Here is a 22,344-nt window from a genome sequence, read left to right as displayed (position 1 = left end):
TGCCCCTTATTTGTAATTACAGGTGTTTGAATTTAATTTGAAAGACAGCCCTCTGGATGCATCTTCATTCATCAACGTGGTTGTAAAAGACTACGAAACAATCGGAAAAGACAAGTATGTGCACGGAGGGCAATGGGTGGAAAAATGATCACATTTGCATGTTGATTTAGTCATGAATGTGTGTCTGTTTTAAAGTGATGGCAGCCTTAGTTGTCTTAAACCAGACTGGTGTGTGGCACTGAATCAGTACTTAACCCATCATAACAAAGTCTCTGAGTCAGCAAGTTCATTTGAGTGCAGCTAGTCATTACAGATATACATGTGTTTTATGGCTCTGGTAATAACTTAAAGGGAAAACCTCATCCCAACTCAGTGGTTTTTCCTTTTGACATGTAATTATAATCAGTGTAGCAGAGTTTCATGGTAGCTGTGCACCGATGACCAACATTATAACTCCCAGCGTGTGGCTGAAAACAGTTATTATGATCTTTTCCCGAGGAGCAAAGCAGCATGTTGAAACTTCACTGGTATGTTTAACTCCAGGACTGACTCGTCCATGTTAAGACTTGCTATGGTGAACAATGGTGATCCAGCATTTAAAAAAATATTACCTTAAAAGGGAAAAAAATTGTTCCTTTTCACTATTCTTTCTTGAAACTCAAACTGTTGCTTATTAGTCACTTTAATAATCCTCATTAATGTGTTTGACAGATATGCACAAAACACAGAGAGTCTGGGTTCTTTTGTTTTTAAAAAGTGGAGACAAGAAAGGAGACCAAGTAATAACATTTCCATTGAGTCACTGCAGTGACTGATTGTACACAGTATAAATTCCCCTGAGGCAGGCAAAAGGGGTGTGGGGGTGGTTGGGGGTAGTGGGTGAAGACTGTCTGCCTTAGCTACACAAGCACTTTATGCTTTTCCAAAGCTGCATGAGAGGGGAAGCTTGTGCTGGCTTGTCATCGGCACGTTTGTCATTATTAACAGACAGTAAAGCCAAAAATCAGGAAACTTGTTTTTTTGTTTTTTTTTTAACCAACCGTTACCCCCATCTAAAATCCATAATAGGAAAGAGAAGGAGTGTGATTCAGGGAACCGAAGAGGGATGTCTAATCTGTACTGCAGTTAAAAGAAGGCAAATCCAGCTGCTCAACTTGCAGTTTTGAGACCTAGTTTCCTTTGGGACATTTTATTTTGGTATTTCCTCAGCTGTCTTTAAAAGCCATACATTAGTAGTGGAAAATACCTGTGTATACCAAAAAATGGTTAGACATTTTAAAGTAAAAATCCTCTCTTTAGTAGAGCAGCTACAAATATTTGACACTAGAATTTAAAGTTTTCTTTCGCAGTAGAAGTTATGTATACTCATTATCCTTATACTGTGTTTTCCTTGCACAGTGTGCCAGGGGCAGTAATTTACCATCCCAGATTCTTTCCACAGATGACACTTTCTGCCAAGAACAAGTTTTCTAAGCTCTGTGGAGTCTCAACTAATCCCACATCTGTTGAGAACCACAGAGAAAATTGTGAAAGCAACTCATGAAAGCGACCATTCTCATGTTCTTTACTTACTATAAGACTGTTCTCCCACCTCTTTGGCTCTGCATTTGTTCATTGTTAAACTGGGCATAGAGCACATGCCTGTGGTACATGTTAATGGTTTCCATCTTTATGGGTTTTCCTCATAAACTAGTTCCACTGCTGTATGCAAATCTCCCTTTTAACAAAATGAGTAAAGTGACATCAGAGGAAAACTTGCTCTGGAATTAATCTTTGAGTTCAACTTGAGTTACAGTCATTTGGTAAATGAACCTAAATAGTGGTTTCTACTCTAACTTAGCATTCAGCTCTTTGTACTATAAAGCCACATTCGCCCTGTTATAGTCCTTAAATTTATGGCTCAAAGGAACCCAGCATATCAGATGCAACAACACTGCTGCCATTCAACAAGCTACTAATAACGGAAATATAGTTACTCCCAAAGGACAAACAGAAACAAAAAGACACAGAATTCCCAACTAGAAACAAACAAAAGAGGAAGAAGACCATGAGCCAACCACATCAGCCACACAGCGGGGCATTGGATTCAGGCTTCTCCCCTAAATTAGGTCTGGAAAACTAGACTAACATAAACCAAAGCTAAAAACACTGAGAACTCCCAACTTTAACTATACTTAATAATCAAAGCTAAGAAAACAATAGAAAGATAAAGCTAGTGAAAAGGTCAAAGACACCAGTTGCCAACCATCATGCTGTACTTATGGTACTGTATTTTGTTACCCTGTATTTATACACGTGTAATGATAACAAAGTTCAATCCTAATCCCACCTTCTCTGGGTTTATATTTGTGCAGGAAGCCGTCAACAACCAATCAGCATTAGGAATAGATCAGATAAGTGAGAGAACAGGTTAATGGGGTTGACAAGATAAACACAACACCCTGATGTCACAAGCGCAGATATGCTCACTCTCCAATGGACCAGCTGAGGGCATCTCAGTCTTGCCCAAGATTGCTTTGACATGCAAACTACAGGGATTGAACTACAAACCTTTCCACTGGTAGACAAACCGCTCAACCTTCTGAGCCACAGCTGCGCCCATGCTATGATTTATAAAAATGCCCGGTGTGTTGCAAGCTATTGTCATTATTACATATATTACATAATTTCCTTTTAATAAAGTAACAATGTCGGTGTTGTTGCTTGATTTGTTATATTTATATGAAGAAGTGAAACTGAGAAGTGGAAACTTTTAGGTATCCACAGCAACGAGCAATTACAGTCACAAACAGTGAGTCCAGTTCCTGCCTGTGGTAATTCTTCAGCACAAATTGTGGAAGCAAAGCATCCCTAGCATCCTTAGTTTTATCGATTGGAAAGAGGTTGATGGTTTCCTTGATTGCCGTATGACTTGAGTGAATGTGAATGGAAATGAATGTGATTGCTTTTCAGATTTATTGGTTCTGCAAGAATCTCACTGAAAGACTTGGCCAGTGGTCATGCGAAATCCCTCCCATCCAAGAACATACCACTTGTCAATGAGAAGCAGCAGTCTTTTGGGGTGAATACCTTTAATTAATAGCGTGATCCTACTTATTGTGCAGTTGTTTTTGTGAAATGCAATACAGCTGGACAGATTTACATCGTGATGGGTGGTAATTAAGAATGTATTCTTTTTTTAGGCAGTCATTAATTTGCTCATTGGGTATGAGTCACCTATCAATGCCACTTCAAACCTAAATGATCAAACTGATGGAGACATATCTCATTTGGATGCTGGTAAGAAGACTAAAATCTATCTATCTATCTATCTATCTATCTATCTATCTATCTATCTATCTATCTATCTATCTATCTATCTATCTATCTATCTATCTATCTATCTATCTATCTATCTATCTATCTATCTATCTATCTATCTATCTATCTATCTATCTATCTATCTATCTATCTATCTATCTATCTATCTATCTATCATATGCAAAGTTACATTCCATGAATAGTTGCATTCATTGTACACCAAGATGTTATACTGAGGATGGGAAAGCTGGATCCTTGAGTCTTCTCCAGACAATCCCAGAGATTCTAAATGGGGTTAAGGTCTGGACTCTGTGGTAGCTAAAACCAAGTGTGAAAATAATGTCTCGTGCTTCCTAGGTATGGTGCGTGAATGGCTTCACCTTCACTACCCATCACTTTGGAAAATGCTAAATCTGGATTCATCATACCACATGACTGTTTATCATTGCAACAAAGTTCATGTTCACTAGGAAACTGAAGAACATCCCACTCCGACTAGCCTTGATGATGCATGTCTGTGTAGGTTCTCAGTCATCAAGGTTATGGTAGTCAAAGGAGCTTGAAAAGTTTTAGGCCATGGTTGACCAGGTCAACTAACACACAGAGAGGGTGGCTTATGACACCGAAGATTACCCACCAACAATGTAGTCTTGAGATCCCTTTCCTGGTGCCTCAACTCCCACTGACATCTTGCATTCGATGACATCAGTAGGTCACATAATACGGTGAGGCAAGGGTACGCAATGGCGTCACCCAAAACCACTGGTGATAATGACGCAACATTTTTCTTCATACCTTGGCTCATGAGATGATTAATAGTGGGTCAGCAACCCTCTTAAGGGACAACTCCCACTAGGGTTTAAATAACCTGAACTCTCCACCGTGTGGTTTTAGAACTGAAGAAACTTCTCAGATAAGAGGTGAAACGTCTTTAAAAACTTTTTAAAAATCCAGTCGCCTTCTTTTCAGGCTCCTTAGACCTCACTGATGCATGGTTTTCTTAAAGCTGCACAGAAGTTTAGTCCCAATCCCTTGTGTTCTCGTTGCATTGAATGCGTGAAAATGCTCCAGAAATCACTGTTAAAAACAACCGTGCGTTCTACTGATGATTTTTCACACTCTGATATCACTAAACATTTAAGTGATCTATGGTCACAATCATTCAAGATTTATTTCTGACCACATTTCTTCCTCAAAAATGATAATTCACCATGATCCTTGTAGGTTTTAATGACATGTTGGACAGTGTGTAACACAGTTTTAGTTGTTTCAGCAATCTCCTTAGTTCTTTTATCTACTTGATGCCATTAGGTCAAATGACCTATCTGAAAATGAGCAACATCTTTTCCACAGTTATGGGATATGTCTTAAAACATGGTTGTTTAAGAAAAAAAGGAGCTGTTCACTGCATCGGGTTAAATAACCAGTTGCACGCCGAGACATATTAGTCACCACAGGACTGAAGCTTAGCATGAGTAGAATAATAATGAATATGAATGACTATGAATTTCATGTTTTTCTTTCTGATTTTGCACCAAAAAGGGAGTGATGAGGGTGATGAGGGAGAAGCAGACACAGATGGGGGAGGTCAGGGTGGAGGCTCAGGAGCTCCCACTTTACCAGGCCACCCTGGGAAATCCAGACAATCTATCCGTCTGAGGCGTAAGAGGCACAGAGCCCTGGCCAATAAGCCTCAGGACTTCCAGGTATTGTTTGACTTGCAATTATTTTTAATCTACGCCTAGATAATGACAAATATCACTCTAAGAAGGAAATGTTATTGTTAATCACATAAATGACAGAAAGTTTCACCAGTACTGCTTAACACGTAAGCCAGTGCCAGGGAATAGACAAACAGGAAACAGACATGCCAACAACTTTTCTGGTTCTGCTTCAGTTTCTCTGGGACAATATTGTTGATCCACAGTTTTCCAATATTTAATTGAGCTGGATTGTACTTTAAAAGTTGGCAGAAAAAGTAAAGTAGCCCAAATAAATAAAAAAATGTTACCTTTTCAAACAGATCCGTGTTCGGGTTGTCGAGGGTAGACAGCTGCCTGGCAACAACATCAAGCCTGTGGTTAAAGTGAGTGTATGTGGACAGACCCACAGGACGAGAATTAGGAGAGGGAACAGCCCGTTCTTTGATGAGGTAATGAATCTATGGCCACGCAAAGATACTCAACTCGTCCAGAAATGACTCTTGAGAAGTTTGTTACTGATTGCATACTTTTGCTTTTGACCTTGCTTGTCTATTTTTAACCTCCCTTTGTCTACTTTCCTTGCCACTTCTGTGAGCTTTAATAACCTCCTGTGATATTTCTCTCTTTATCAGCAGCTTTAGAGTCGCCTTCTGTAGATACTGAAGGAGTCCTTTCAGCTTTCTCTTGCAGTATAACTAATCCCTCTCATTTGCATTTGCATTTACCTCATCTCAGCTTTTGCCAGAATGTACAGTTAGAATCTCAGCTAAAAGCAAATGTAAGTTGTGTGATTTGCCACAAAAAGTTATATTAGCGTGCTTCTGGCATAGAAATATACTGTGCACACACAGTTGTCTCTCTCTCTTCTCCAGATGTTTTTCTACAATCTTAACATGCTACCGTCAGAACTGTTTGATGAGAGCATCAACATTCGGGTATGCAGATAAGTTATATTAAAATGTAATACTGTTTTTTGTTTGTTGTTTTGTTTTTACAGAAAATTAGTATATTGTACCATCTGTTATGCGATTTTACAATCAAATCATTTCTCCATCTCATATCTTTTCTCCATAGGTCTATGACTCCTTCTCCCTCAGATCTGACAGTCTAATTGGAGAGTTCAAGGTGTGTCAAAAATGCTTTTAAATACTAAACTTTGCATTCGTCGTTTCACAGTTCAAGGATGAATTAGTAGTCTGACATTTTTCTTTCCTATCCAGCTTGATGTTGGCTACATCTACGACGAACCTAGTGAGTATTTTGGTATTGTATGCACGTCTTGGGAAAGTTCCCTTTCTATACACTGCAGGTAGATGTTTGAACATGTTGAATATGACACCATATCCAGGTCACGCCATAATGAGGAAATGGCTCCTCCTCAGTGATCTTGATGATTCGAGCTTGGGGCCTAGAGGCTACCTGAAAGTCAGCATAATTGTTGTGGCTACTGGAGATGAACCATCGGTAAGAGTAGCTTCTTCCTCAAAATCAAAACACCTTTCTCTTAATGCAGTGTTAATAACATAAAGATCTCTTCTGCTCTGCTCTTGCTTCTTGCGTACAGACTGAGAAGAGAGAGTCAAATGAGGAGCAAGATGACATAGAGAACAATCTTTTGGTGCCAGCTGGAGTCACGATGCGATCAGCCACGCTGAACCTTAAAGTCTATCGTGCTGAGGATATGCCACAGAGTAAGTGGTGTACCGGGTATTAAATTTCTGCAGCTCTCATGGGCTGATGCATTGAAATCCGTTTAAGAAGCTTCTGTTTTATGTTGCAGTGGATGATGCCTTTGTTCAGACAGTAAAACAGGTATTTGGAGGGGATGGAGACAGGAAAAACTTGGTGGATCCATATTTGGAAGTCAGCTTTGCTGGGAAGAAGGTATTTCATGTTAGATTAAAGTTTTTAAAAATTTCCCTCAATGTAATTATAGTTCATTTAACATTATTATTTTGTCTTTTTAGGCTTCTACCAAAATAATTGAGAAAAATGCGAATCCAGAGTTTAACCAATTCATCAGTCTTCAAGTAAAGGTAATAAAGATGCATATTAAAAAGAAGCTTTGATTCAAAATTGAATGAGACTTTAATCTCCATCATAAATAACCTCTGCCTCTGTAGTTTCCCTCCATGTGCGAATGCATCAAGTTGACTATGTATGACTGGTAAGCACTGACATTCATTCACAGACATGGGTAACAATAACACGACCACTATCTGACATGTATATATATTCTTTGCAGGGATCGTCTAACCAAGGATGATGCCATAGGAACAGCATTTTTGAATCTAAGCAAGATATCTTCCTCTGGCGGAGAGATTGAAGGTAATCATACAGTATTGTTTATATTTTGTCACTCACTGGTTTATGTCCATGTTGTGATATGAAATGTAATACCGCTTTTTTTTTTATTCATTCAAAACAGAAACACAGGCTGAAAATTCCAACACAGTCACCGAATGTATGTACTAAATGATTTATCTTCTTTTATGTAAAAAAAGACTCTAAGTTTCTAAGAGCTTAACTCACTCCTTCTCTTTATGTATCTAACCTTACCTGTAAATCCTGGTGGATTTTTGTTTTTTCTGTGTGTTACCGTGAGCACAGCTGCATCAGAAGTTGGTTTTCTCCCAGCCTTTGGGCCTTGCTACGTCAACCTGTATGGCAGCCCGAGAGAGTACTCAGGTCTGCCTGACCCATACGATGAACTCAACCATGGAAAGGTAGCACCAACCAGAACTTCTGCATGATATTTCACTCTCATTGGTATTCATTTTATTTCATATTCATGTTTTTGCATTTTCAACTCTTTCAGGGAGAAGGGGTCGCATACAGGGGGAGGGTCCTTGTTCAACTGTCCACTCAGCTGGATGGAAAGACTGATAAAAATGTGGATGACATCTCAAGTGATGACATCTTGGTCGCACAGGTACTCACGCCGCTCACCGTAACCCTGTCATGCTGTATTTACTCCAGTAAACTGCAAGGTGCCTTTAAACTGATGGTGTGAACATCCCTAAGCAGAAACAAAAACCAGCAGTTTGTTTTCATTTACGTAATCTAAATGTGGTCCTGAACAGGGATAGAATACCTCTAACCAACAGTGTGGAATTAAATTATAACACTCCCACATCTTTTTAATTGGTTGCAGAAATACCAGCGGAGGAGGAAGTATTCCCTGTGCGCAGTTTTCCACAGTGCATGCATGCTCCAAGAGCCTGGTGAACCAATCCAGTTTGAGGTCAGCATCGGTAATTATGGGAACAAGCTGGATTCCACCTGCAAGCCGCTGGCGTCCACCACCCAGTACAGCTTTGCTGTTTTTGATGGTACTTAGTTGTTTTTTAAGCTTGTTTATGGACTATGACGTAGTTTTGATATTTTCGTGACATTAAGGGAATTTAGGTAGGCATGTGTTTTTTTTTTAAATTGTTATTTAAGTCAAATATATATGACTAAATTACTTAAACTGTCAACCTCACTGTAAGTGTTTGGAATACTGAGTCATAAACTCCTAATGTGTGTGTAAAATAAATAATAAAACAGCACATTTACTGCGTATGGTGCAGGTAATCACTACTATTACCTACCCTGGGCTGACACTAAGCCTGTTGTGATTCTCACTTCGTACTGGGAGGACATCAGCTACCGCCTGTACTCTGTTAATATTCTCCTCTTCATTGCTGAGAGGCTGGTGAGAATAGCACACAGACATAATATTTCATAATATTTCTGCTGCTCATTAATCTCTCCCCTTTACGCTTTGTGATTTGTTTTAGGAGTCTCACCTTATTTCTTTTAAAACAGCCATCTTAACCAAAATTCCTGAGACACACCTTGCTGAAATTTGGCTTAAACTCATCAACTGCCTGATTGAGGACCTTAGCAAGTAAGACGAGACCAGGCAGATCCTACACTAGTCCTTTCAGTTGCATGAAGTAGTGGTTTGATGTAGATTATTGTTAGACAGCTGTGTTTTTTTCTGTTAGGACAGATACATTTGTAGGTGGCTGTTAAAGCTAAATAATCTGATGTGCGTGTGACAGTTTGCAGCTTCCAGTTCTGGAGGAACAGCAAAACATTACAGAACTGGATCTCCAAATAAAAAGCCTGCGTGATGCCGCTGTGGAAAGTATCAGGCAGATGGCCACTCGGGTGAGAGAAGAAGCCACAGACGTCAAGGCGACTGTTGGTGAAATTGAAAACTGGTTGGACAGACTCAAGCAGCTGGCAGAGGAGGTGAGAAAATGTTTCCTCTGCTAAAGAATGTCCAGGGCGTCATTGTTATCAAAAGTACAATGTAGTGCAGCTCTAAAACAGGATCGAAACTTTGTGTAATTGAAATGTTTCATGTCTCCTTCAGCCTCAGAACAGCATGCCAGATGTGATCATATGGATGTTGAGAGGAGAGAAGCGTGTGGCTTATGCCCGAGTCCCAGCCAACCAGATCCTGTACTCTAACTTCAGTGACGAGGCCTGTGGCAAACATTGTGGAAAGACTCGGACCGTCTTCATGCAGGTAATGCAAAAGTCATAAATGTTTCTTTAACAACTTGCAATAATTCAGGTTTTACAGTATATTTTGTATGCCATTTAATTCTTGTATTCAGTATCCCATGGACAAAGAAAAAGGTCTGAAGATCCCAGTTCAGCTGAGGATCAACATGTGGCTCGGTCTCTCTGCACAAGAGAAAAAATTCAATACTTTCTCAGAGGGAAACTTCAGTGTGTACGCTGAAATGGTACAGTATCTATGCAAAACATTTGTTTCTGAAGAAATAAATACAAACATTTGTGACTGCTTACTTTAGAGGGCATTGTATAAACTATGGCTTGAATACACTGTTGCTTTTTTCCCCCTCTGTAGTATGAGAACCAGGCTCAGGTGTTTGGCAAATGGGGTACCACTGGCTTGGTTGGACGTCATAAGTTCTCCGATGTAACTGGAAAGGTGAAGCTCAAGCAGGAACGCTTTCTGCCGCCACGTGGATGGGAATGGGAGGGAGACTGGTTTGTTGATCCTGAGCGATGGTGAGTAATCATACAAGTACACGCACACTCGCAGCCCTTTCAATCAACTGCGTACATCCTGTTGCAGTGCACTTGGACATACTATCCTACTATCCTGTTTATACTTCAGTATCTTTTATGGAAAGGTTAAAACTCAGCAAGCTGTGTGTTCTTGTGTGTGTTCTGTAAGGGATGTAAGAATGTCATCGAGGCTAAGAACCACACACTATTATCCTGTCTATAACAAAAACAAAATGCATATAAGTAAAAAAAAAAAGGAATTTCCAGCTACTCCCTTATTTTTTACACTAGTTGCCGTTTCTGAAGCAACCCCAAAAGGGATTAGTTTCACCTCCTAGGATCAAAACTAGGGAGCTTTCACTTGATAGTTGAATGGTTGAGCCAGTACACTATGGAGCTAAAACTGCATGTAATCAAAGTGAAAACATCACTTGTTTGTTTGATCTTAATTTCCTGTTTCAATCAGAAAGCAGATAAGTTTGGGGCCTGGACTGGACTCATTTTGGCAGTTGTGGCTAAAAGTGGGTCGCATGGTGCTCAAAATGTCACGCTCCACTTGATGTTATAAATCAACACTTGCAGTCACGCCCAGATGTGAACTTCAGATTTATGTTTTTCTGTCTACAGATATGTCTGTCTACTTTTAACTTGCTGTTCAGTTGTCTTAACCAAAACCCAAAACCACTTTCTAACAAAGTCTTCTAAGTACTCACGTGTCATACCGCTGGTAGTTTCGGTCCGCTTTTAGACCTCTGCATTCAAATGTCCCCAGCAGGTTCCTGAGGTCATGTGATCAGGGCCTGATGACTGTCTGTCATACAAGCTACAGAGCTTTTGTACCTGAGCTCTGTGGACTCAGTGGTCTCTTTAAAACGAAGAAAAAAAACATCATCTATTAAACTTTAATGTTCTTGCACTTTTTGTTGTGAAGCTCTTTGTGATATCGATCTTAAGAGGTGCTATATAAATAAAATTTTACTTACTTACTTAATTAACAGAGAAAGAATTTCCAAGAATTGCTCTCAGTCTTTGCACAGCAGAAAATAGTGATATGAGACAAATTATTAGAAACAATCTCTGCCCAGTGTTTTTTTTAATAGGTTAAATACCACATTTTCACTTACATATACAAACTCTCTCTTTCTCTCTGTTTCTTTATTAACTATTTTTTTTTATATATAATTCTTTGTTTTCCATCTGGCCTTCTCTCCTGCTTTTCCTCAGAATCCGATTACCAGGTTTTTTGCATGGCTAATGTTATTTTTGCACAGTTTCCTCTGAGAAGCTGTTTATTCCTGCTTTTGATTGTTGTTGTCGGTGGGTCAAATTGTCAGGTACAATCCCTTGTGTGCGCTCAAATGACTGAGGGTACCAGCCAACGCTAGGAACCAAATTATCATCACAATTACAGGAAATGAACAGGAATTTGGCATCAGCCAACATTTTGGTTTCTTCTCCTTCCCTCCCTTTGTGCCTTCTGACTCTAAAGTGCTTACAGCCTCATACTGAAGTTTGAGTAAATAGCCTTAGCTATCTGAAGCCTGCTTTCCTGATCTCTTCTGATCTGTTTATTGTGGACCTACATAACTTTTGCCTGAGTCAGACAGCCTCTTATTAACCTTAGTGCTATGGTGGTGTTTTCTAAAGTCTGTTGACAGAAGCAGATGCAGGCCACACAGAGTTCACAGATGAGGTTTTTGAGAATAAAACACGGTTTCCTGGTGGTGAGTGGAAACCTGCTGCAGAGCCCTACACAGATGTGGTATGCTATACTGGTCTTACCCACAGACATATAAAACACACGTTTAGCTTTTAAAGCCCTATCTGAAATATGTGGGTGAAGATAGCACGACAAAGCCTGTTTATGCATACTTGTTTCCAATGTTATCAGTTTCTACTTTACTACTGTGTACTTGTGACAGGTTGATTTCTTTGTGGTTGCATTGGCGTGATTTTTGCTGTCTTTCTGGCACCATTTGTAGTTTTTAGTAGGCCTGCTAGTAATGATAATGACACCACATTGAGTATTTGGGCTGCATAAGAGCCCAAAAACCTCAAAGCTGCTGCAGATGTCTATCACCCAAGTCTGAGTTTTTGAGTAGTTCCCATGAGTATCCGAACACATAGCTGTTAAAAACTTTACAGAATTAGAGACCGACTGGTATAGAATATGAAGCATTAATAAAATCAATTGGGCTTTTTAAGTTTCTGTATCATTTAATAAAAACTTTTTATTTTGTGTAGAATGGTGAAAAGGTTCAGAGCCCAGGGGACTTTGAGTGTCCACCTGGATGGACCTGGGAGGATGACTGGAGCTTCGATAGCAACAGAGCTGTCGATGAGAGAGGTAACATGAACATTAAAACTGAAACACAACCCATCAGTAAACAGAAAATAAATAAATAAGTATATAAATAAAATAAACCTATAGAAGAGACATCAAAAACAATAGGAGTGGACAGAAACGCACCGGCCAGCACAGACCACCGAAGACAAATGAAGTGTTGGAACTCTTTCCATGGTTAAGAAAAGCAATAATCTCTAAGTCCTAAGTGTTTCACCTTTTCTTTTAACCATGGTGGAGCCATGTTATGACATGGGTATGTATGGCCGCCTGGTGGAACTGGGTCCCTGGTGTTTATTGATGATGTGCCAAGAGTTTCGCAAGGCAAAGAAATGTGATATTCTTCAATGACCAAGTCAATCACCTGATCTCATCCCAGCAGAGCACTCCTTTCAGGTATTAAACACAAAACTGAAGGCAGAGAGAGACCCACAAACAAGCAGCAGCTGCTGGTAGCTGCAGTAAAGGCCTGACAAAGCATCTCAAAGAGGAAACGTCATTTGGTGATGTTTATGGATTCTAGATTTCAGACAATCAATCAGAAGCAATCCTTATATTTAAAATGATGTTAGTTTGTGCAATCACTTTCAGCCTGTAAATACGGGGGACTGTTTGAAAATGTCTATAATTCCTAAAACGTTAATACTACTTTATTTAATCTCTTAAAGCCTGCACTTTAATTACATATTGACTGTTTTTCTAAACTCTTCTGTGGTATATATGGGCAAAATGTCATAATTTGTCTTTGTTTAACAAGTTATGGGCCTAACAATGTACATCCTCTCTTCCTACTACTGTCATCTTGCAAATAAGGAAGAGTCTAACTATATATGTATTTTTTGACACTAGGTTGGGAATATGGGGTCACCATTCCCCCTGATGATAAACCAAAGTCCTGGGCTCCAGCAGAGAAGATGTACCATGTCCACCGCAGGAAGAGACTCATGAGAAAAAGAAGGAAGATATCTGAGAAAACTGCTATTGCTGAGGTGAGGAAGACACAGATTAGGAAAAGACTAGATTCAGCACACAGGTATAATCTCATTGCGGGATTTTTTGGCTTTTGTTCCTTCTTTAGAGACGAGGATCGGGGGAAGGTTGGGAATACTCTTCCCTGATTGGCTGGAAGTTCCACAGGAAAGAGCGTTCCTCTGACACGTTCCGCCGCCGACGTTGGAGGAGAAAGATGGTCCCATCAGACTGCATTGGGGCCTCTGCCATCTTCAGACTGGAAGGAGCTTTAGTAGGTCTAGTTTAAGCACCATGAGTAAAACTGCTTAATATAAATCTCTATTCTATACCCATTTCTGTCAGATGTAAAATCGATTTTATTTGGGTTGTTGTGCTGTGTTGCTTTAAATTTTCTTAAAGTTTGCTCCAATATTTAGAAAAGTCTCCTGTTAAGCTCCTTTGTTTTGTTAACAGGGGGTCGATGTTGATGAGAAGGCCGGTAAAACGGGTGCAGCCAAAGTTTTTGGTGCCAACACACCCACTGTTTCCTGCCACTTTAACCGTAAGTAGCTGAATCAGATAAAATAAATTCCTGTTTGTTGCTGATTAAAGGCAGAGGTTTTCTTTGAACTACATCCCGACTGACTGCTCTTAGTGTGACACTACACTGATATCCCAAATCCAAATACATATAACTGCCTGGATAAACTGGAGTTATCCAGTTTTAATAAAAATAATTCCCCCCCCCCCCCAGGATCTTACATCTACCACCTGAGAGTCTATGTCTATCAGGCAAGAAATCTCTGTGCCATGGACAAAGACAGCTTCTCGGGTAAGAGCAAAATCTTGTGATAGGCACACAAAGTGTAAATCCATTAAGGAGCAATAAATAAAATCAACTCCTGAGGTACAATTTTGGAAAGTATGGTAATAAGAGTATTCTGGATTCTCTAGATCCCTATGCTCATGTGTCATTTCTGCATGTGAGCAAGACCACAGAAGTCATAAAGACCACGCTGAATCCCACATGGGATCAGACTCTCATTTTTGATGACATTGAAATCTACGGAGACCCACAGACCATCGCCTGCAACCCTCCCGATGTAGTCTTGGAGCTGTATGACAAAGATCAAGTGGTAGGTTCAGTGTTTAATCTGCTTAACTTCTGATCAAACTACATAATCGTACACACACAACTGTGTCCTAGAAAAGCACATTTTGGGCTCTAATCGACATAATATGGGTTTATTAAGTCTGTACTATATTCATTAGGGTAAAGATGAGGCCATGGGCCGCTGCACATGCCCCCCTGTGGTTAAACTGAACCCCAGTGGGGCTGTCAGTCCTAAACTGCTGTGGTTCCCAGTCACCAAAAAAGGTCGCAGTGCTGGAGAGGCATTGCTAGCTGCTGAGCTCATATTGAAGGACAAGGTACAGAAAGCACCAAAATTAAGTGATTCAATTGTAATTTAACATTAGGAAGTTTTATAAATGAGGTCCCTCTGTTCTTGTCTTCCAGGTTAATGATGGAGATTTTCCATTGGTGCCTCCTCGGCGGGGGGAGAATCTCTACATGGTTCCTCAGGGAATCAGGCCAGTTGTGCAGCTCACTGCGATTGAGGTATATCTTTAAATTGTTCAAGCCCTCTTGTGTGATGCTCTCCTTATCTGCCCTGCTAGGTTTTGCAATATGAATATTTGTTTTTGCTTGTAGGTCTTGACTTGGGGGTTGAGGAACATGAAGACATATCAGTTGGCCACAGTATCGTCCCCAAGTTTGATAGTTGAATGTGGTGGTGAGACCGTTCAAACTGCTGTGATTAAGAACTTCAAAAAGAACCCCAACTTTCCTGGATCAGTGCTGCTACTCAAAGTGGTAATAACCCCAAGTCTTCCTTGAAGGAATAACACACCTTCAGATATATAAACTTTAGATATTTCCTTATTTGGCCTGTCTTCTCACTGTTCACTTAGCTTCTTCCCAAAGATGAGATGTACGCCCCTCCCATCGTGCTCAAGGTGATCGACCACAGACCTTTTGGTAGGAAGCCTGTCGTGGGACAGTGCACAATTGACTGTCTGGAGGAGTTCCGCTGTGACCCGTATCGTCTTAACAATGAAACCTGCATGTCTGCTAGAGGTATCCACAGACACAGAAGTCTCACATGCATATTTAGCTTCATAAGATAAGTGTCTGTTATATATATATATATATATATATATATATATATATATATATTTTTTTTTTTTTTTTTTTTTTTTTTTTTTTTGCATTACCTTTGCAGTGGCAATGATAGCTGCTGCCCAAGGAGATGTTGTCATAGACGTGGAGGGGAGACCCATCATAAAAACAGAGGTAAATAAAATGTCACATAAACAAAACAACAGAAAAATCTAAAAAATAATATTTTTTTAATGAAAAGTATTCTTTGCTCCCATCTTTATAGCTTCAAGAAGAAAAGGTCAGAATTCTCTTGTCACACGTTGTCGACCAATGGATATCATCATCTATTTTAAAAATGCCAAATGTATTGATATTTGTTTTTGCGTTGTGTAGGAGGAGGAGGCAGTAGACTGGTGGAGTAAGTTTTATGCCTCCACTGGGGAGCAGGAAAAGTGTGGACCTTACCTGAAAAAGGGATATGACAAATTGCAGGTGATGTGTTTTACACTCGGTGGAAAAAAGAAAAGATCTAATCTGATCTAATTTGTGATGGGTTTACAACCTGCATCTAAATTACTGTGACAGACAGGCTTGTGATCTGAAAGCACTTAAGATTTTGCAGTCATTTTCTGTTAAATAAAACCAGCATGAGTGTTCTGTGAAGCCCCACAGCTAAGTGATAGACCAGTTTTTAATCCACTCGCTGTAACAAACAGTGAATTGTAATGCTTTTTGTGTTTTTGTAGGTATACAATTGTGAATTAGAAGAGGTTAAAGAGTTCCACAGGCTGACTGATTTCTGCAGCACTTTCAAACTTCAGAGAGGAAAGAGTGAAGATGAAGAAGATGATCCCTCAGTGGTGGGAGAGTTCAAGGTAAAGAAGTGTGAAATTTTGTAAAATTAGTACACAGTAGGGGTGGGTTTTGATTATCGCTTTATCGATTAAAATCGATTCTGGCTTGGATAACGTGATATCGATTCATTAAAATCCTGAATTGATTTTTAAATAGAAATTTATTTTGCCCGAAACGCCAGAATTTCTACAACCACCAAACAGCTAAAACAGTAAATGAGAGCAGGTACACGGATTCTGCACAAAGATGTAAACACAAAACGCGGACCCAACGCATCCGAATCAGTGAAATGTCGCCTTTCTCACCCGACTGCACGTTCGTGGACACGCTCGCTGATTTTGAAGCGTTGGCGGGCGCTTTGTGTTTACGTCCTCTTTGTGCTAGATTCTGAAGCTGCAGGTTTTATCTCTCTCCAAACAATATTGACTGAACCAGCAGCCAAAGACGATCCAAACTACGCTTCACATTTCGCTTCACATAAACATCGTCAGGAATTTCCTCTGACTTTTGCTGTTTTGCTTCCACCACGATAAAATCACACTTCATGTACAGCTCTCTCTCTCTCTCTCTCATTTCTGCTGTTCAATACTGAACAAATTGAAACTTTTTAAAATTATTCAAAATTGCAAAATGCTTAGCTGTGTCTCTAATCAAACCTCTGTAACTTTGCTCTGCTTCACTTCGTTTTTGACTGCACAATATTTTTAAGGTCATCTGCTATAAAATCCCAGGCTAGGAAAATCTTCATGTTTTTCTGTGTTTTATCCTGAGTTACTTTGACACAAAGGCATCTGCTGTGATGCTTACACCTTTAAAAAGACTCACAAGTGTCAGCTTTCTTTTTATAGGTATAAAAATATAGATATGTACTGATAAGTGGTCAGAATTATAATATTTCTGACTGTCTGAGGCAAAATTTCCCCAATTCAAAACTAATCGAATCGTGGATCGAATCAGTATGGGACCTTGTGAATCAGAATCAAACTGATTCTACAAATCAGTGACGATACCCAGCCCTAGTACACAGCCATTTTCAATACTCCTTTTGTAACATCTAGTGGACAATTTAGGAATTGCAGTTAAACTAAAACAATAATTTAAGGTGGAACCGATGGTGGCTCCACTAAGATTAACAGGTTTGCCTGAAACAATAAGTGATCCCTGGCCAAAGAAGCCTAAAGAGGCTATAACTATACTAGTGAGGAAATAAGTAAGTCCATAAGTCCCAGCCTGATTCTTCTTCAGTGGTGCCTCGGTAGCTAAGATAGAATTGGAAGGGTTTATCCTTTAAAGCTGTAGAAAAGTAAAAATTAAACAGAAATTTTTTTTTTTTAAATGCTTTTGATCTGCTAAAAATGTGTGAATTGAGCTTCCCTAAATCATTTCTTCAACAACCCTGATATCTTTGTGATGCCATTGGAGAAACCTGCAATTTTAATTTAACTAACAATGCTTTTCTCTTTGGTGGTGTACAGGGCTCATTCAAGATTTACCCACTGCCTGATGACCCAGGCGTGCCAGCGCCACCTCGCCAGTTCAGAGAGCTTCCTGAGAGTGGACCACAGGAGTGCCTGATCAGAATATATGTGGTGTCCTGTACTGACCTGCAGCCTAAGGATACAAACGGCATGGTGCGTCTCATACATGAAGCTGCAGCTGATAAGTCATGTTGCTTTAATCCTGTGCACAGCTTATCACAATTGTGAAAAAGATGAATACTTTCAACATTATTTATTTATCCATTCTCCGTTCAGTGCGACCCGTACATTAAGATTATGCTGGGGAGGAAAACAGTGGATGATAGAGATAACTACAAACCTAACACTCTCAATCCTGTGTTTGGAAGGTGAGATGCTGTTGAGATGTGTTGTTTTTAAAAAAAAATTTTTTTGATATTTAATTATTTTACAGTGAAAACTCAAGCATTTCAAATACTTTTCTCCAGGATGTTTGAGCTATCCTGCTTCCTGCCTCAAGACAAGGATCTGAAGATTTCTGTGTATGACTATGACCTCCTGAGCAGAGATGAAAAAGTGGGTGAGACAGTCATCGATTTGGAAAACAGGCTTCTCTCTCGTTTCAGGCCTAGCTGTGGCCTGCCACAGACTTACTGTGTGTAAGTATGTACTTTAAGTGCACTTCAGTTGTTTATTTTCTTAAGTCTACAATTTTGTAGCTCTGCTTTGTTTGTATCTAGTCATTTTGATCAAAAGAGATGTTACACATCAACATCGATTCGAATGTCTTGCAGATCTGGGATCAATCAGTGGAGAGATCAGCTGAAGCCTTCTCAGATACTCCAAAATCTGGCTAAAGTGCGGGGCGTCCCTAATCCACGCTTTGAGGGTGATGGAAGCTCATTGTCTTTCGCAGGAAGAGAATACCACCTGCAGGAATTTGGTATAGCCATTCTTGAAAGTCCTGTTATCATAGCACATATTGAGTGTGCTGTCTCTATTGTTGTTTTAATTGTGTCCTGTTTGTTTTTTGCCTTGCTACTTTGGAGGCTTTCTCAGTGATATTAACACTGACTGCATTCTTTGCAGAGGGCAACACTGTACAACAACACCAGCACTTGGGCCCGGCCAGAGAAAGGCTGGCGCTGCATGTCCTCAGAGACCAGGGATTGGTACAAGAGCATGTAGAGACCAGGACCCTATTCAGCTCCCACCAACCAAATCTATCACAGGTTAACACTCATGCACTCAATGCATTGTGATTTGAGCAACTTAGTTATGTGCTGTGCTTTGTTTAACCCTTTTCTCAAAAATCTAGGGACGAATTCAGATGTGGGTAGACATTTTCCCCAAGAGGCTCGGTTTGCCCGGGCCTCCGTGTGAAATCACTCCACGCAAAGCTAAGAAGTAAGAAACTCTTTACAAAATAATCATATATCTTAACGTAATGCACCAAGGGGTGAAATATAATTGCATACTTGAAACAGGTACTTCTTGCGAGCTGTCATTTGGAACACAAGTGATGTCACTCTGGATGAACGAAGCATCACTGGAGAAAACATGAGCGACATCTACGTTAAAGGGTATATTAAATGTCCCGTCTCTCACTTTAATCCTTTATTTGTACTCTGCATTTGTACTGTGATCAACAAGAAGGCGACATATTGCTTTTGTTTGTTCTTTAGATGGATGCCAGGAATGGAGGACAACAAGCAGAAGACTGATGTCCACTACAGATCTCTGGATGGAGATGGAAATTTCAACTGGAGGTTCATCTTTGGCTTTGACTACCTACCTGCAGAGCAGCTGTGTGTTGTCTCTAGAAAGGTGTGCAAAGTCATGGATGAGCAACAAAACCCCAATTTATTTCTTGCTAATAATGTAACCAGTTATAATTTGAATAAATGAAATAATTTTTTATCTTTATACAGGAGCATTTTTGGAATTTGGACAAAACTGAATTTAGGATTCCTCCTAAATTTATCATCCAGATATGGGATAATGACAAATTCTCCCTGGATGACTACTTAGGTGAAACAGTATTCCAAATTTTGAAGGAAATGCCTTAAAAAGAGCCAAATGCTATAACATATGCTCTGCAGCTTTGTCACAGAAAGACGTGTACATATTTTATGTTGCAGGGTCAATTGAGCTGGACTTACTGAATCTCATCCCTCCTGCAAAGACCCCAGAAAAGTGCAGCCTGAAGATGCTGCAAGGAATGATGGCATCACAGCCCACCTCACTCTTCTCCCAGAAGTCTGTGCGAGGCTGGTGGCCATGTGCAATTGAGCAGGGTGGAAAACCTGTACTTGGTGTATGTTCATGTCTCCAGCACACTTATTTGTCATATTTTTTAAATGTGTGTTTTTTTGTGGGATCCTGTTTAAGGCCTTGTTTTTAAAAAATTTGCAGGGAAAAGTTGAGATGACACTGGAAATAGTGGACGAGAAGGAGATGGAGGAAAGGCCAGCCGGGAAAGGCAGAGAAGAGCCCAACATAAATCCCAGACTGGAACCACCCAAGTAAAAATATGTCTCTCCAAAGAAAAATTAATAACTGTTTTACATTAATATACTTCATTTAAAAATAATTGTGTATCTCTATTCTCTAACAGCCGCCCTGACACTTCGTTCTTCTGGTTTACAAATCCTTGCAAGACCATGAAGTTCATAGTGTGGCGCAGATTCAAGTGGATTTTCATTTTAGGAGTTCTTCTCCTGCTTGTACTCTTGTTCCTTGGGATCCTTTTCTACTCCCTCCCCGTAAGTTCACTCATTTTGTTGATAATGAAGTCAAGTTTGTTGTGTCCATCAGAACCCTTAAAGTATTTTGTCTAAAACACTTTGGATATTTGGATACTGAATTTAATTCAGCATTTAAAAAGACCATTTTTTCTCTCTGCAGAATTATATCTCCATGAAGATTGTCAAGCCTTTCTCTTAAGAAGCACTGTAGAGAAGCTCTGTACCTACCTGCAGCACAACCTACAGACCTGCTTGCTGTTACCATCCCATGGAAATAAGCAATAACTGTCTCTGCTGATGCCTTAGAAATCTGACACTAAGCATTTCCCTGTCACAGTGACTGCTATTAATTTTGTATTTTTTCACTCTCAGTATTATTTTGTACCTCATGTATATTAAATCAAATTTGTTTCACTGACTGTTAAATGAAAAAAAAGCAACAGAAATGACATTTCAATAAATCATAGGGATCTATCTATCTATCTATCTATCTATCTATCTATCTATCTATCTATCTATCTATCGATAGATAGATAGATAGATAGATAGATCGATAGATAGATAGATACATAGATAGATACATAGCCAGATATCCATATCTTCATACATAGTTTGTATGAAAATCATGATAACATCAAGTATTCTGTGTAAACATGTTTGAACGTCAGTCAGTAAAATGTCATTATGAATTCAATTTTGGTTCATAATTTTCACACAACACCTGAGTGTTTAAATTTTAAGTGAGATGCCTAAATAAATATATAATTTTTTTCTATTAATAAAATAATATTTTGTTTGCAGCAGTAAAATTCATAAATACAGTATGTAGGTTTTCAAGGTTTTTTATATTTTTGATTTTATAATTTCCCATGAGCCCCCACAGGCTGGTTGTTGGAGCTATAAAAAACAAACAAACAAAAAGCTGGAATCACCCTGAGAGTACTTTGCTGTGGTCTGTTGGTTGAGCAAGAGAGCTGTTGGCACCAGCCGTCCGAATAATCTGATCAGAGAAGCTGGCTCTGAGTGTAATGGTCCAAGCAATGGGGAATTTTCCTTTTTTTCTGTCTCTCCTCTCAGGTGGAGTTGTAGACTGGATGTTCGTGCTAGGCCTCCCTGCTGATAGAGTCTCAGTTTTCCTGGTCTTCAGCCGTTGCACAAATTTTTATTTCCTCATCACTGTGGCAGTTATAACCAGCTTGTGCACACAAAATTTGTGTGACAGAGAACCATTTGACAGCCTTAATAACATTTGCTCTGGTAAAATGATGAAAAAATGTACTTCATCAAACTTCCAGCTCCAAAACTTTAAGTTTTAGCTTGAAGAAACAGCATTGTGCATGCTTCTTTTCAGTTAGGAAAAGGTCTGCAGCTTCTGCATTGCTCTCTGACTTTTTACTCATGTTTGGGTTCAAATATCACAATGACAGCACAAATCATGTTCTTTGAAATCACAAACTGACAAATGGATAAACAGCCAACTTTTTATTCTTGGTCAAAACAGAGTTACTACTACTTCAATACTAATCTGAAGTAAGGGTTTAAAACCCTTAGGGTCCAGGGTCAAGAATCACCCCAGTAAAGACTCCATTTGGACCCATTAGACTTTGGAAAATGTGAAGCAGGGCATAAATTTGAGCATAGTTGGCACATATTTTATTATATTTTTTGTATATGTTTCAGCTTTTCCAACTGATAAAGACTTCGTCTGTGGCCATTCATGCAACATCTTTTTTTTCTGCTATATCTACTATAGAAATAAAGATGAAAAAAATCTGCAAATTAACAAATA

At 39.4% G+C, this 22,344-nt stretch overlaps 1 protein-coding gene across 3 annotated transcripts in view; it reads left to right on the top strand.

Annotated features, from left to right (window-relative positions):
• The window catches only part of myofl (myoferlin like), a 23,520-nt gene extending 1,176 nt beyond the window's left edge, over positions 1–22,344 (top strand). Inside the window, exons 3-54 of one of the 3 annotated variants that reach the window (XM_086259434.1) lie at positions 23–114; positions 2,953–3,061; positions 3,183–3,279; positions 4,843–5,006; positions 5,324–5,452; positions 5,876–5,938; positions 6,078–6,128; positions 6,224–6,254; positions 6,352–6,467; positions 6,568–6,694; positions 6,784–6,887; positions 6,971–7,039; positions 7,127–7,170; positions 7,249–7,331; positions 7,432–7,467; positions 7,614–7,729; positions 7,822–7,935; positions 8,158–8,335; positions 8,576–8,700; positions 8,786–8,895; positions 9,053–9,245; positions 9,370–9,525; positions 9,617–9,748; positions 9,874–10,037; positions 11,685–11,799; positions 12,282–12,384; positions 13,231–13,370; positions 13,460–13,624; positions 13,807–13,894; positions 14,087–14,164; positions 14,287–14,468; positions 14,605–14,763; positions 14,852–14,953; positions 15,047–15,208; positions 15,307–15,472; positions 15,618–15,688; positions 15,780–15,794; positions 15,890–15,988; positions 16,243–16,371; positions 17,827–17,982; positions 18,106–18,197; positions 18,297–18,467; positions 18,603–18,751; positions 18,898–19,040; positions 19,127–19,215; positions 19,296–19,391; positions 19,494–19,635; positions 19,740–19,839; positions 19,950–20,125; positions 20,224–20,333; positions 20,426–20,573; positions 20,716–22,344. In XM_086259434.1, coding sequence (XP_086115560.1) covers positions 23–114; positions 2,953–3,061; positions 3,183–3,279; positions 4,843–5,006; positions 5,324–5,452; positions 5,876–5,938; positions 6,078–6,128; positions 6,224–6,254; positions 6,352–6,467; positions 6,568–6,694; positions 6,784–6,887; positions 6,971–7,039; positions 7,127–7,170; positions 7,249–7,331; positions 7,432–7,467; positions 7,614–7,729; positions 7,822–7,935; positions 8,158–8,335; positions 8,576–8,700; positions 8,786–8,895; positions 9,053–9,245; positions 9,370–9,525; positions 9,617–9,748; positions 9,874–10,037; positions 11,685–11,799; positions 12,282–12,384; positions 13,231–13,370; positions 13,460–13,624; positions 13,807–13,894; positions 14,087–14,164; positions 14,287–14,468; positions 14,605–14,763; positions 14,852–14,953; positions 15,047–15,208; positions 15,307–15,472; positions 15,618–15,688; positions 15,780–15,794; positions 15,890–15,988; positions 16,243–16,371; positions 17,827–17,982; positions 18,106–18,197; positions 18,297–18,467; positions 18,603–18,751; positions 18,898–19,040; positions 19,127–19,215; positions 19,296–19,391; positions 19,494–19,635; positions 19,740–19,839; positions 19,950–20,125; positions 20,224–20,333; positions 20,426–20,573; positions 20,716–20,754 — 5,988 coding nt within the window. In that variant the 3' untranslated portion in view covers positions 20,755–22,344. Of the gene's footprint in view, positions 1–22; positions 115–2,952; positions 3,062–3,182; positions 3,280–4,842; positions 5,007–5,323; positions 5,453–5,738; positions 5,782–5,875; positions 5,939–6,077; positions 6,129–6,223; positions 6,255–6,351; positions 6,468–6,567; positions 6,695–6,783; positions 6,888–6,970; positions 7,040–7,126; positions 7,171–7,248; positions 7,332–7,431; positions 7,468–7,613; positions 7,730–7,821; positions 7,936–8,157; positions 8,336–8,575; positions 8,701–8,785; positions 8,896–9,052; positions 9,246–9,369; positions 9,526–9,616; positions 9,749–9,873; positions 10,038–11,684; positions 11,800–12,281; positions 12,385–13,230; positions 13,371–13,459; positions 13,625–13,806; positions 13,895–14,086; positions 14,165–14,286; positions 14,469–14,604; positions 14,764–14,851; positions 14,954–15,046; positions 15,209–15,306; positions 15,473–15,617; positions 15,689–15,779; positions 15,795–15,889; positions 15,989–16,242; positions 16,372–17,826; positions 17,983–18,105; positions 18,198–18,296; positions 18,468–18,602; positions 18,752–18,897; positions 19,041–19,126; positions 19,216–19,295; positions 19,636–19,739; positions 19,840–19,949; positions 20,126–20,223; positions 20,334–20,425; positions 20,574–20,715 lie in introns of those variants that run through there. The other 2 variants (XM_086259433.1, XM_086259435.1) reach the window with 2 other exon arrangements.

Source organism: Aulonocara sp. 'chitande type north' Nkhata Bay, linkage group LG13, assembly GCF_057382095.1.
Source record: "Aulonocara sp. 'chitande type north' Nkhata Bay isolate Kocher_YH1m ecotype deep benthic linkage group LG13, A_spYH_male_GT1.1, whole genome shotgun sequence".
NCBI classification, from domain to species: Eukaryota; Metazoa; Chordata; class Actinopteri; order Cichliformes; family Cichlidae; genus Aulonocara; species Aulonocara sp. 'chitande type north' Nkhata Bay.
Note: the sequence above shows the minus strand (reverse complement) of the source record. Positions and strands in the feature narration are given on the sequence as shown.